The sequence below is a fragment of the Malaya genurostris genome, chromosome 3 (assembly GCF_030247185.1).
Source record: "Malaya genurostris strain Urasoe2022 chromosome 3, Malgen_1.1, whole genome shotgun sequence".
Classification (NCBI taxonomy): domain Eukaryota; kingdom Metazoa; phylum Arthropoda; class Insecta; order Diptera; family Culicidae; genus Malaya; species Malaya genurostris.
Window position 1 is genome coordinate 128,761,534 of NC_080572.1, and position 14,091 is coordinate 128,775,624.

Sequence of the window (14,091 nt, forward strand, 5' to 3'; positions counted from 1 at the left end):
ATCATTATCAGTATTATTACTATTTCCATTGTTATTATTTTTTGAATTCCCTTGTCTTAAAAATACCACGAAAAGAGAAAAAGAGTATACTGTCAAACGTAATAGAAATTGTAGCTGTACACATATCTGTATAAAATGTTCGAAACGACGTATGTAACATTGAGAGATTCTCTTTGTTCACTTTCTCTTTCGATTATTGCAAATGATTCCTGCTTTTTTCGGTAATTTCTCCAGAGCAGATTAAAAGATGATAGCTTTAGTAAATATTATCGGTAAATAATTGGAGAGAAGGATTGCTAAGAGTGCCGTGATAATCAAAAGAGAAAGTAAACAAAGAGAATCTCTCATTGTTACATACGTCGTTTTGAACATTTTATACAGATATTTAAATAATTCGCGAGATTGTTTATAGCTTTACAAATGACAAATGTGTCCACCTCTACTAAATATCTTGAGCTAGCAAGTCCAAATCAGTATCACTCAGATGTAAAAAAAGAACTGGCATTCCTGATTTCATAAAAACTGTTGTTCCAGCCTTATGGCGTGCGCGTTTTTCTTTTGTGACTCAATTTGTGGTGAAAATGGGGAAAACACGGAAAACCAATTCCCAAAAGTTGATGTTGAGAATGGCCAACACTGTGAATATGGGATTTGTGAAAGAAAATGTAAGTATTTAATGAAATTTGATGGATTATATTCACATATCATGCAACATAACCTAACAAAAGTTTTCTTCTAGGTTACGGTGAACAAGCCAGAAGAAAATAAAACATTGGGTATGAAGCGTACGAGACATCCACTGCGAAAGGTAACACGAAATACAAAAATATTAAAGACGACCATGCATGAAGAAATTAAAAACATTGGTTCTGATTCGGAAGAAGAATGCGTCCAGGAGATCGCTGTGGACAACACTAGACAGGATTTGGAGAAACAAGATGAGCTAATTCAATTAGCGGACTCCAGTGAAGCTGAAAAAGGTCAATCGAGTGCAGTGTCCGATGTAAATCCTACCGCAGCAATCATCGCAAAATTATTGGACAAAATCACGAACCTTGAGGACGATAACCTGAAGTTGCGGAATCTAAACATGAAGCTGCAAACAGCATTAATTGACAAACCCGGAGAAGTTTCTTTTAAAGAGATTCCTGGGTACCCCGATAGAACGTGGCTTCTAAAAGTGTCGCAAGCTGCGGAGGATTCTGATTATTTATTCGTAAAAGAGCTGGTGTTCTATTTGTGGCCGAATGGTATAGGCAATGCCACCGTTTCCGGAAAGAAATCGAATAATCCAAGCGGAAAGCGTAAACCGAGTTTGAATGAAGCTTCTCAAGTCAATGAAGCGTGTAATCCGGAGAAACTGGATCCAGAAAAGGTTGAGTACATAAAAGGTAAATAATTATTTATATTTTGATTTTTTTTTCATATAAATTGTATTTGCAGATCGACTTTTCGAACGCAGAACTTTTTTAAAAGATTCTCCAGGAACAGCTATCAAAGTTGCAAGAAAAGTGGCAAAGTTCATAGCGATTGTGGTGGCCAACAATCCAAATCTTCGGCGGGCTACTTGATTATTGATCTGTTGTTTTCTTAACCTTGAGGTATTTCGCCTAGATGATGAAAATTAAAATGGTGGGTATATATTTTTTAATAATCCTTTTCTCTTTGTATAAAATTTCATGTTTGTTTTTTCAGGTATGCTCTTTCAATTGGGTTTCTGGATTTATTTATTTGATCATTTATTATTAAAAATCAACAGACTCAGTATGTCCTAATGGTTGTTTCGAGTGTAAAGAAATTTTGAAGAATAATGACTGCATTCTTGTTAAAAGTTAAACAAAGATAAATAAATTTAAAGCTTTTTTAAAAACCATGCAATTTGACTATAAATTTGGAAGAAATGAAAGAGAATATCCAAATTTGCTATTCAGCTATAGAATACCTAATTCGGCTATTTAATCCAAAAGCAAATTAAATGCTTATTTTGCTATTCCACCGCAAAATTTCATTTGGTGTTACTTTGCTATTTTAAATAACTGAATTAGATATTGTTTTACTCTTGGGCGGCTTTATTTTTGGTATTTTGTTTTGCTATTTTAGCTCCTAATTCAACCTAACGAATATCAAATACAGCTATTCTGGTATTCCAAAAAAGAATAGCCGAAATTGGTATTCATTAACTCTTCTCTTGTGATCCCCGATCACAAGAGAAGAGTTAATGAATACCAATTTCGGCTATTCTTTTTTGGAATACCAGAATAGCTGTATTTGATATTCGTTAGGTTGAATTAGGAGCTAAAATAGCAAAACAAAATACCAAAAATAAAGCCGCCCAAGAGTAAAACAATATCTAATTCAGTTATTTAAAATAGCAAAGTAACACCAAATGAAATTTTGCGGTGGAATAGCAAAATAAGCATTTAATTTGCTTTTGGATTAAATAGCCGAATTAGGTATTCTATAGCTGAATAGCAAATTTGGATATTCTCTTTCATTTCTTCCAAATTTATAGTCAAATTGCATGGTTTTTAAAAAAGCTTTAAATTTATTTATCTTTGTTTAACTTTTAACAAGAATGCAGTCATTATTCTTCAAAATTTCTTTACACTCGAAACAACCATTAGGACATACTGAGTCTGTTGATTTTTAATAATAAATGATCAAATAAATAAATCCAGAAACCCAATTGAAAGAGCATACCTGAAAAAACAAACATGAAATTTTATACAAAGAGAAAAGGATTATTAAAAAATATATACCCACCATTTTAATTTTCACCATCTAGGCGAAATACCTCAAGGTTAAGAAAACAACAGATCAATAATCAAGTAGCCCGCCGAAGATTTGGATTGTTGGCCACCACAATCGCTATGAACTTTGCCACTTTTCTTGCAACTTTGATAGCTGTTCCTGGAGAATCTTTTAAAAAAGTTCTGCGTTCGAAAAGTCGATCTGCAAATACAATTTATATGAAAAAAAAAATCAAAATATAAATAATTATTTACCTTTTATGTACTCAACCTTTTCTGGATCCAGTTTCTCCGGATTACACGCTTCATTGACTTGAGAAGCTTCATTCAAACTCGGTTTACGCTTTCCGCTTGGATTATTCGATTTCTTTCCGGAAACGGTGGCATTGCCTATACCATTCGGCCACAAATAGAACACCAGCTCTTTTACGAATAAATAATCAGAATCCTCCGCAGCTTGCGACACTTTTAGAAGCCACGTTCTATCGGGGTACCCAGGAATCTCTTTAAAAGAAACTTCTCCGGGTTTGTCAATTAATGCTGTTTGCAGCTTCATGTTTAGATTCCGCAACTTCAGGTTATCGTCCTCAAGGTTCGTGATTTTGTCCAATAATTTTGCGATGATTGCTGCGGTAGGATTTACATCGGACACTGCACTCGATTGACCTTTTTCAGCTTCACTGGAGTCCGCTAATTGAATTAGCTCATCTTGTTTCTCCAAATCCTGTCTAGTGTTGTCCACAGCGATCTCCTGGACGCATTCTTCTTCCGAATCAGAACCAATGTTTTTAATTTCTTCATGCATGGTCGTCTTTAATATTTTTGTATTTCGTGTTACCTTTCGCAGTGGATGTCTCGTACGCTTCATACCCAATGTTTTATTTTCTTCTGGCTTGTTCACCGTAACCTAGAAGAAAACTTTTGTTAGGTTATGTTGCATGATATGTGAATATAATCCATCAAATTTCATTAAATACTTACATTTTCTTTCACAAATCCCATATTCACAGTGTTGGCCATTCTCAACATCAACTTTTGGGAATTGGTTTTCCGTGTTTTCCCCATTTTCACCACAAATTGAGTCACAAAAGAAAAACGCGCACGCCATAAGGCTGGAACAACAGTTTTTATGAAATCAGGAATGCCAGTTCTTTTTTTACATCTGAGTGATACTGATTTGGACTTGCTAGCTCAAGATATTTAGTAGAGGTGGACACATTTGTCATTTGTAAAGCTATAAACAATCTCGCGAATTATTTAAATATCTGTATAAAATGTTCAAAACGACGTATGTAACAATGAGAGATTCTCTTTGTTTACTTTCTCTTTTGATTATCACGGCACTCTTAGCAATCCTTCTCTCCAATTATTTACCGATAATATTTACTAAAGCTATCATCTTTTAATCTGCTCTGGAGAAATTACCGAAAAAAGCAGGAATCATTTGCAATAATCGAAAGAGAAAGTGAACAAAGAGAATCTCTCAATGTTACATACGTCGTTTCGAACATTTTATACAGATATGTGTACAGTTACAATTTCTATTACGTTTGACAGTATACTCTTTTTCTCTTTTCGTGGTATTTTTAAGACAAGGGAATTCAAAAAATAATAACAATGGAAATAGTAATAATACTGATAATGATAATGACAATGATAGTAATAGCAATAATGATAATATTGATTATAGAAAAGAATACGAAATAAACAAACAAATATTTTTTTATACTTTTCACCTATGTACACCTCTACATTTGTTGTCTTGATTATTTAGAAAAAGGGTTTCCACCCGCAAGCAGAGATGCCATTTATACAGATTTATCTGTATTATACAAATTTTTACATGCACATACAGATTTCATACAGAATACAGATTTTGTACAGGTTTTTTAAACTTAATACAGATTCATAAAGATTTTTCAACAAAAAAAAGGAAAGAATAAAATAATTTCGTTCGTCTGACCTCTCTTTGGTAGTAGTGACGAGATGAGAGTTTTGTAATCAATCGACGAATCACAAATTGATCTAAAAATCTTTAAATGGTGTTGATAGTTTAAGTTGAGCGCTGAGATCCTACATCAACTCATCAAGCCAATATTTTGAAAGTATACGAAATTGAAATTATGTTTTGTTGATTCCGATTGGTGATGAAAATTTGAAAGCATTTAATGTCGTCGTTGTAGAATGATATGAATATTGAGCACTCATTCATTTTCTCATTATAAAACCATAAATTTTAGGAATAACATTACCTCAACAAATTTTTATTAAAAATATTTCGATTCTATAGTGGATACAGATAAATACATATTTTTCATTTTGGGTAATACAGATTTTCTATGAAAATATCTGGCATCTCTGGTGTAATTGAAAAAGGGTTGCTATAAGAACTTGAAGACCGCTTTTGGCTCCAGGAAATTCGAAAAATTTTCAAAATTTAATTATAAATTTTGCGAGGCATACATTGAGTATTACTCATTTGTTGACAACATTCTAAAGATAGAGCATTTGTGATTTTTTAAATATTGTAGTACGTTCTTACAAATAATACATATGAAAATCTCTAATAAATGTGAATTTTGACAACCAGCTCATTATGTCATCTGCCATGTCACAGTAAAGGACCTAGAAAACTTTTCCCTACAGTGAACGACTGTAATAGTTAAAACTGGGCTTAAAGACAGGAAATATTCAATCCATCATCAACCTAGTTAGGTTCTATAGGTTGATATCGCTATTAAAAATTTTCAAAACTTGGTAGTTTTTCACATTAATGTTTTCAAATAAGAATGAGCATGCCAGTAAATTAGTGATGGCTGTCAAAGGATGACTATCCAACTCATTTTATGAGATTATTTCAAGCTGATATGAAATAAAATTAAATATATTGGTACTACCCCTTCATGGTATACATAGCTTAAAATAACTTGTTTCATAGCTAGAATGAAAAATTGAAAAATTTGCAGAAGCATTTTTTCCAAACTCATCTTTTTCCAAAATTTTTTCCAGCGTTTAATTATAAACTATATTCCAAAGTCAATTCATGATTTCCAATTTTTTTTATTATCATGACTGGCAACCCTTACTGTATGGGGATACACTGAGCTAAATTCTCATTTTCACATTATATTATATTCTAATGATTTTTTACTATTAGCATTTCAATTGATAGCTACAAAGTGTATTCAACATCATGTTAAATATACAAGATAATCTTATGAAACATGAAACTCTTCGTAATGTTATTTTTACAAGATTTTCATATAACGAATGAAGTTTCCAGTCTGAGTCAAATTTATTGGCGCGCCCTATAACCATTACTAGATATCCACACAACATACATTGAAACAATTCATGAAGCGCATATTATATTCACTTCGAATTAATATAGATAGGTATCTATACCATATGACTAGTTTCATAACATTTATATATAATTTTTGGTGGAGGTCATCCCAGTTCTATATATCAGTTAAATAGATCAAATGCTTGCTATTTTATTGAATAAGTTATACATATAAGATTCAAATTAATAAAAATGCTGGGAAAATGGTGCTTAAGGGAATCAAAAACAATAAAAATAATTGTCTTATCAAACTATTGTTATATTTTTCGCATGTGAAGAGTTTCATAATGAAAATTTATTGTTATATTTCAACTACACTTACTTCTTTGGAACTGGCTGATTTCATCGGATATTTACTGTTACCAGACGAATCAGATGCACAACGAATCGGAAACTACTTCTTTTATCGAGGATTTGAGCTATACTAGTCGTTAGTTTTGCGAAGGAGAATTAGGATCCCGAAACTATAATTAAATAAGTTAAATCCTCTTACTGGACAGACAGAGTGATGAGACGTACCGGGTATTTATTTCATAATCCGTTAGGGCATATCCTTGAACGAAATTGAATGAAATATTAAATATTAAATTATATTGGCTTAAGTTTTATTGACTTTTCGCATAACTTGTATATGGTATTTTTATCAATATCATAAAGATTATGAAGATACAAAATTTATTGAACATCATTTAGATTCATAAGTGATAAGTTGTCATATGTCTTTTGTGAAATACCATCTGCGTACGATTCATAAGACATATCCAATGAATATAAATTATGTAACGAGTTAAGTTTCATCGTATTTTTATATACATTATATGGGATATTCTTATAACTTTCATTATGGTAACGTCTATTTAGGTTTAACGTACACTTTAAATAAAGATTATAAGTTTGCATATAACTTCTATAAATTATATTCTGCATATGATTCATATGACAAATCTAATGATTATAAATAAGATTTTCATTTCAGTGTAGGTTTTGGATGCAGGTTAAATACACGGTGTAGAATGAACTGGTGATAACATTTTTGTGTTAGTGCGTAAACATCTGCCGTTGCAGGCTCATCGTCTAGATACAATAACAGTTTTTATTTCATTTCTATCATGTTGGAAATATTTGAACACATAAATGAAAACTTCATACCAGAAAACACCACTTTGTAATTCAGCAATAAAGCTCTGAGCCACATTTTATTCCGAGGCAAGCCATATAGAATTTCGTGAGAAAATTAAAAACGCATTCAGAAAAGACTTATGTGATCACCAGTACATTCTACTTGGTGGGTTAAATACCATGCATAGGCACAATTCTTTTTTTTTTTTGAATAAATGAAGTATGGGATTTGAAAACAAGTTTGTGTAAAGTGAACAATTTTTTTAGCTTACATTTGATTTGCTTTTTATATGATGTCTCGAAGAAGACGTTATGATTATTTGTCGGTTTCTATGCTTGGAAAGAAGTACGAAACAAAGGTAAACAGAATACAGATTCATGTACCTGCACCATTATTTTGCATTCCGATCGAGTTCATATTATTTCGATCGAATGCGAAATTTGCATTCAGCAATTCGTTCTTCTAATGTTGTTTTTATAAGGAACTCGAGCGAAATACAGAATGGAAATTTTACATTTGATCAAAATATACAGAATCGGAATGATAAGTTTACTAAAATTTTTCAGCGTAAAAAACCGGCACGTCGGTCACAAGGCAATTTAGATAAAGAACATGTATATTTGAACGAATTTGAAGACCGAATCTCTCCAGAACTGACAGCAGTGCCAAGGAGTGTTTTTGCGTCGACAAATGAAACAGCCAACCAATCGTTGAATCCCAATATTCGGCAAGATGAAGATAATTTAAACCACGATTCATTTCAACTTTTTAATCAATTTGTGAGAATAGAGACACAAAATGCTGATGAGTTAAACAGTACAGTTGACAGTGAAATACCCAATGGAATACAAAACAATGGTGAAAATATCGATGAATCAGGCAACATTAACGATTGGAATGATTTTTTTTAATGTTTGTCAATATGGTATGCTCAAAGTACTTTCGGTAATTTGATTATTTTTTTAGGTGTTTTCGAAGAAGAATCATTCACAATTTCGAGTGAATTCGGATATAATTATAGCCGAAATTTTGTTCTTGGTTGTGAACTACTACGTTCGTCATAACTTGTCACAAGATGCACTAGAAGATTTATTGAAAATGCTAAATGTTATTAGTGGAACAAAATGCTTCCCTGAAAATTTTGAAACATTCGCGTCTCAGTTCCGTAATAACCCATATGATGCCAAACGTGTTTATTTTTGTACATTCTGTCAATATGATTTTGGAACAAACCTACCCAAGAAAGGAACATTATGCCCTATTTGTAAATCACAAGGACATGATTTTTTCGTAACTATACCTATTGAGCCACAACTTCGTGAAATGGTACTAAAATATAGCCTGGAAATTGAGCAGCATTCCATGGAAATCGAAAATAAGAATATTTGTGATATTAATCGAGGACGCGTAGCAAGGCGTTTAATGAAAGAGCATCCGGAGAAACATCTCACGTTAAGTTCTAATACTGATGGTGCAGCGTCTCGAAAGAGTACGACAAAAAAAACACTTTATCCGGTTTTCGTTACACTTAACAATCTCCCGCCAGTACTTAGATTCAACAAACACAACCTTTTAATTGCTGCACTTTGGTTATCAAAGGAAGAACCCAACCTTAATTTACTCTACAAATTTTTGCATAGAATTAAGAATACTAAAGAAAGGTATCTCGATCGGTAATCAAAACTATACAGTCAGTCTTCTACAAAATTGCGTGGATTCTGTGGCAAGATGTAAAGTTTTGTGTATGAAGCAATATAATGGAGATTACGGATGCACAATGTGTCTGCATCCCGGAAAAGCTACTGATGCAAGCCCAATAAGATATTATCCAAGTCAACGGTATCCCAAACGTGACGATGCGACCACTAGAAAAATGATGGATGAAGTTCAATTTACAGGTCAAGAAGTGCATGGAATATTAAATAAATCAGTTTTCGTGGCTCTGCCTGAATTCGATATCATAATAAGTCACCCTCCAGATTATATGCACGCAGTTCTTCTGGGGGTTATGAAACAGTTATGGGCAAGTCTAACTGAAAGTGAAAATCATAAAGCTCCATTTTACGTAGGACTTCGTATGAAAGATATTGAGAAACGTTTTCTCTCCTTCCGACCTCCAAGCTCATTCCCGAGGTATCCACGTTCATTGAATCAAGTAAAAAAATTCAAAGCAAACGAATGGGAAGCCATGTTATTACATTATATACATCCTAGTTTATATAAAATTCTTCCTGACCATTTATTGAACCATATTATGCTTTTATCATCTACAATATTTTTATTATTGGATCCAAATTTGTCTGAGGAAATGATTAATTGGTGCGATAAAAAGCTTAAACTTTTTGGTTGCCAATTTGAGGCTATTTATGGAATAGGACGAATGACTTACAACGTTCATTTGATGTCTCATTTAGCAGAAACTGTTCGAAATCTTGGAGCATTGTATAACTCATCATTGTTTCCTTATGAATCAGGTAACACAGACATGTAACATCAGTAACTAAATATTAACCATCTTTGTTTAACATTTTCAGGAAACGGAATGCTATTAAAATTTTGCAGTGGCAACAACAAACCTGTTCTTCAAATCGAAAAAAAATATTACTTGAATAAACTTTGTCAAAACAGCAGGGTGCCTCAAGATTCGGTCATTAAGCAGTGGGTTCAGTCTATATGGTTCAAGAAACATTCTATAGTTCAGTATAATCCTCAAAAAATATTTACTGTGAATAATTCTACCCTCTTCGATAATGATGTAACACAACGTCATTTCAGCTATCATTCTAGACTGTACTACAATCGCTTAAATTTGTGCACAAAAGCTGCTTGCTCAGATCTCAAATATGATGATTCATGGATTTGGATCAACAGTAATTTTTTTCGTATTCATGCTATTCTATGCGATCAAGCAAATATAATTTATATACTTGGCCAAAAGTTGGATACTATTAGTTTGTTTCCTAATATGTATTCCTATACTTTCACGGATGAAGTTAGAATTATGAAAGTTACGGATTCTTTAAAGCAATGTATTAGTATGAAAGTTGAAACTAACGGTGAATACATGAGATTCATTTCGATATGCAAAAAGCAAACACAAGTTGATTAAAAAGAACTTTTAATAAATAATGTATCATTCTTCAGATGCTATTCTTGTTAAAAAGTTAGATTGAAATGAAATGCCTTGTGTTCCTGCAGGTTACATCAAATGAAAATAACAATACAAAATAATTGGAAACCCAAATATGTTTACATGTATTACTAGCCAATTAAATGCCGTTATTATATGCCCTAAACCGAAACCTATGCTGTGAACCTTTTATTTCATCTAATCTTTATCCGATTAATAATCCCGCGTTAAAACGCATTAAATCGAATGGAATCTCATACTTTTTGATTAGATAATACTTTTTGATTAGATAATAACAAAAGAAGAACTAAACGAGCTCTTATACCAGATCGAGCAATTGGTTTACTATTAATAGCAATTCAATCAAAATATATGAATACCAATATAATAGTTCGTTATGCTATGATAACAAATTATGCTGTTCTTATGATACTGGGTTGCTATTCCCTTCTGATCGGGTACAACCGCTTGAAGAGCGGTTTAGTTTTGTTCATTATTTTCTGAAAACTTTACAATGTCTAGACCCACTCTTTGGGCCATCGGATAAAATCCCTGATTTGATTTAATTATAAACTGATATAATTGAATTATTAATCTGGTCCGTAACAAGACCCTTGAGAAGTGACAAACGAGGTATCTTCACTATTTCCGTCAGAGTCAGATTCCTCTGGCTCTAGATTTGAAAAACCGGTTCGGTTTCCAAAGATGGGACATCAATGATCGTTTTAAGCATTTCTGCATATGTGCGCTTAGACCGTGCTTTTAAAGAAAGCTTCATTTTGTCTTTACGCAACTTAAATGCAGCGCATATTGAAAGATCATGAGGACTCTCCCCACAATAAACACATTTTTCAATATCTTTATCGCAAAGATTATCCTTATAGGGCCTTTACATTTTATACATTTAGATTTATTACTACAATAAGTAGCTGTATGTCCGAATTTATTACAGTTCGGGCAATTCATAACATGCGGTGCGAAAAACCGAACAGGAAGACGAATTTATCGATATAGACATGGCTAGTCAACGCAGATCCGGGAAATGTTACTCGAAACGAAACTGAGGGACGATAAGACTTAATTCCATCGACAATAGATGCTGAGTACAATTGCTTGCACTCGAGTATCTTAACTCCCTCAAGCATGGAGTTTTTAAAACGACAAGCTCCATTTTTAAGTAAATCATCGGCTGTCAGACTTGCTTCAGTTACAACACCGTCAATTTCCACCTCCTTCGATGGAATGTAAACCTTATATTCAATAGCAAATAATTTACAGGTTACAATTTCGTTTGCCTGTTTCAAACAACTCGAATTTTATCTCTATTAACTTTAGAGATTTCTTCAACTTTTGAAAAATGTGATGTCAATTCCTTTGTAATTGATTACCTTTTCTAGTTTTCTTTTTCTCTTTTTATCCTCTGGATAATGTTTAGCCCTTGGAGTATTTAAGATCTTACTAGTATCCGGAATCGGATTCGGATGATCTTCTATGAGATCATCAATAACATTAATTGTATCTTTTTTTGGTAAACAATAATATCAAAATAAAAACTTATGTATAGTAAAAATTTCAGTTATAAGATAAATGAAAAAATTAAATTAGATTAAATCTACATTGTTGCTGTTGTCTCTGTTGCTCTGTCAGGAAGAACGACGTGAAGCTCACTCAACGATTTCCAATTGGCAGTCTTCTAGTATCGTTTTCTGCTGTCTCTGTTGCTCTGTCGTCGTGGTCACCACTGAACTTGGTGTGTGCTACCTGCACCTGGCAGTAGGTACAGCGCTGTAGCTCTTTGTGGCGAAAAATTGTGATGCTAGCTGTGTAGCACCACGCGATATATGTCGTCTCTTTCCGTACAAATTCTGGTACCTGGTGGATCAACACTGGGTTGCCTTAGCACATCTGTGCCTTTGCACCCCTTCGTCTTCGCATCTTTATGCGATGGCAACTCTGTGACTCTACACTTCTATGCGTTCGCACCTCTTTGTCTCTGCACCTCTGTACGTATGAACGGGACGGCTTTCGTTGCTAACTTTCTAGTCAAGAAACTCCCCGATTATTGGCTTTGCACCTCTCCGCTTGAATGCTTTTTACAGAATGATGATAATATTACTAATAATAACAATAATATTAATACTAATAATAACAGTAATAATAATTATAACAATAATAATAATAAGAAAAAAAGATTATTGCATAGCTCATCACAGAAGCCTCTGATGACATGAATAAACATACCAAACAACGTTTATTGTTACCGGAGATACGTGTTTAAAGTATTTGTTTGAAACATGTTTTGCCATGATCAGGCAGATCGATCAGTAATTAGGAATGATGTACAGCGGAATCTGTAGTTAGAGTACTACAGTGAGTATTTGCTAAAGTGAGAGTCTGTAGTTTGCAACTCCATGCAAGCAGTAATTAGCCATATAATTACAAGCGAAGCGATACCCCATTCAGCTATAATAATCGTCATGAAGAAACATCATTGCATTTACAATAGTGTACTGAATGATATTTCTTTTATGAATTTCCACTCAACAACAAGTGATTAACTTTTCTTGCATTTAAAAACAATGTTTTTAGTGACGACGATTCAATTGAAGCTTTAATCCAAACTTATTTTGTTTTACTGATTTGTTCAACTGAGATTGTTGTTAAAATTGTTTCGAAAGATATTTTACAGTTTTTAAGAGTGATAGGCTTTTTATTTGAAAGGAACGAAATATTGTGTATCTAACAGCAAACGTTTATTTATGAGCAAAATATTTTCAAGTTCAAAGCTTTCTATTTACGACAAATAATTTTAAAAATATGAAATAATCAAATATGATACGTAGACAAACGGTGTAGTGAAAACCGTTCTGCTTAATTCGGGAACTAAGTCATTCGTTTCTTTCTACGTGTAGAAGGCAAGCTTTGTATACACAATGCCACCGAGTGGCAGGAGAGAAAGGGGGTATCTCCCAGGGCCGGATATTTTAAAGGGGCGCGGGAACTTCTAGATTAAAAAGTATTTTTTATTATTTGTAAAATATATTGAAAATAAAAAGGAATAAAATGTGAATTGTTTTGTTAAGGTAATGTATTCAAACATCTCTCGACTCAGTGATAGTTCCATGGACATACATTTTCAAGAAACTTTTTATTTTACAATTTTTATTATTAGTTATAAAGGGTGATTTTTTAAGAGCTTGAGAACTTTTTTAAACAATAAAACGCATAAAATTTGCAAAATCTCATCGGTTCTTTATTTTAATCGTTAGATTGGTACATGACATTTACTTTTTGAAGATAATTTCATTTAAATGTTGACCGCGGCTGCGTCTTAGGTGGTCCATTCGGAAAGTCCAATTTTGGGCAACTTTTTCGAGCATTTCGGCCGGAATAGCCCGAATTTCTACGGAAATGTTGTCTTCCAAAGCTGGAATAGTTACTGGCTTATTTCTGTAGACTTTAGACTTGACGTAGCCCCACAAAAAATAGTCTAAAGGCGTCAAATCGCATGATCTTGGTGGCCAACTTACCGGTCCATTTCTTGAGATGAATTGTTCTCCGAAGTTTTCCCTCAAAATGGCCATAGAATCGCGAGCTGTGTGGCATGTAGCGCCATCTTGTTGAAACCACATGTCAACCAAGTTCAGTTCTTCCATTTTTGGCAACAAAAAGATTGTTAGCATCGAACGATAGCGATCGCCATTCACTGTAACGTTGCGTCCAACAGCATCTTTGAAAAAATACG

General features: G+C 33.2%; 3 protein-coding genes across 3 annotated transcripts; 2 read left to right on the forward strand and 1 right to left on the reverse strand.

Moving 5' to 3' along the window:
- The first annotated feature begins 203 nt into the window (after positions 1–203).
- On the forward strand, positions 204–1,610 carry LOC131437157 (uncharacterized). Its single transcript, XM_058606322.1, has 3 exons — positions 204–665; positions 740–1,391; positions 1,444–1,610. The coding sequence occupies exons 1-3, from the start codon at positions 582–584 to the stop codon at positions 1,569–1,571; spliced, it is 864 nt and encodes a 287-aa protein (XP_058462305.1). The 5' UTR covers positions 204–581; the 3' UTR covers positions 1,572–1,610.
- A 793-nt stretch (positions 1,611–2,403) lies between these two features.
- LOC131436856 (uncharacterized) lies at positions 2,404–4,322 on the reverse strand. The gene is made up of 4 exons (XM_058605799.1): positions 3,732–4,322; positions 3,006–3,657; positions 2,764–2,952; positions 2,404–2,700 (listed from the first exon to the last, which is right to left on the reverse strand). The coding sequence occupies exons 1-3, from the start codon at positions 3,813–3,815 to the stop codon at positions 2,825–2,827; spliced, it is 864 nt and encodes a 287-aa protein (XP_058461782.1). The 5' UTR covers positions 3,816–4,322; the 3' UTR covers positions 2,404–2,700; positions 2,764–2,824.
- A 3,077-nt stretch (positions 4,323–7,399) lies between these two features.
- On the forward strand, positions 7,400–10,518 carry LOC131437429 (uncharacterized). Its single transcript, XM_058606759.1, has 4 exons — positions 7,400–7,574; positions 7,783–8,128; positions 8,183–9,690; positions 9,751–10,518. Exons 3-4 carry the CDS (start codon positions 8,961–8,963, stop codon positions 10,323–10,325), a joined length of 1,305 nt encoding a protein of 434 aa, XP_058462742.1. The 5' UTR covers positions 7,400–7,574; positions 7,783–8,128; positions 8,183–8,960; the 3' UTR covers positions 10,326–10,518.
- Positions 10,519–14,091: the final 3,573 nt, after the last annotated feature.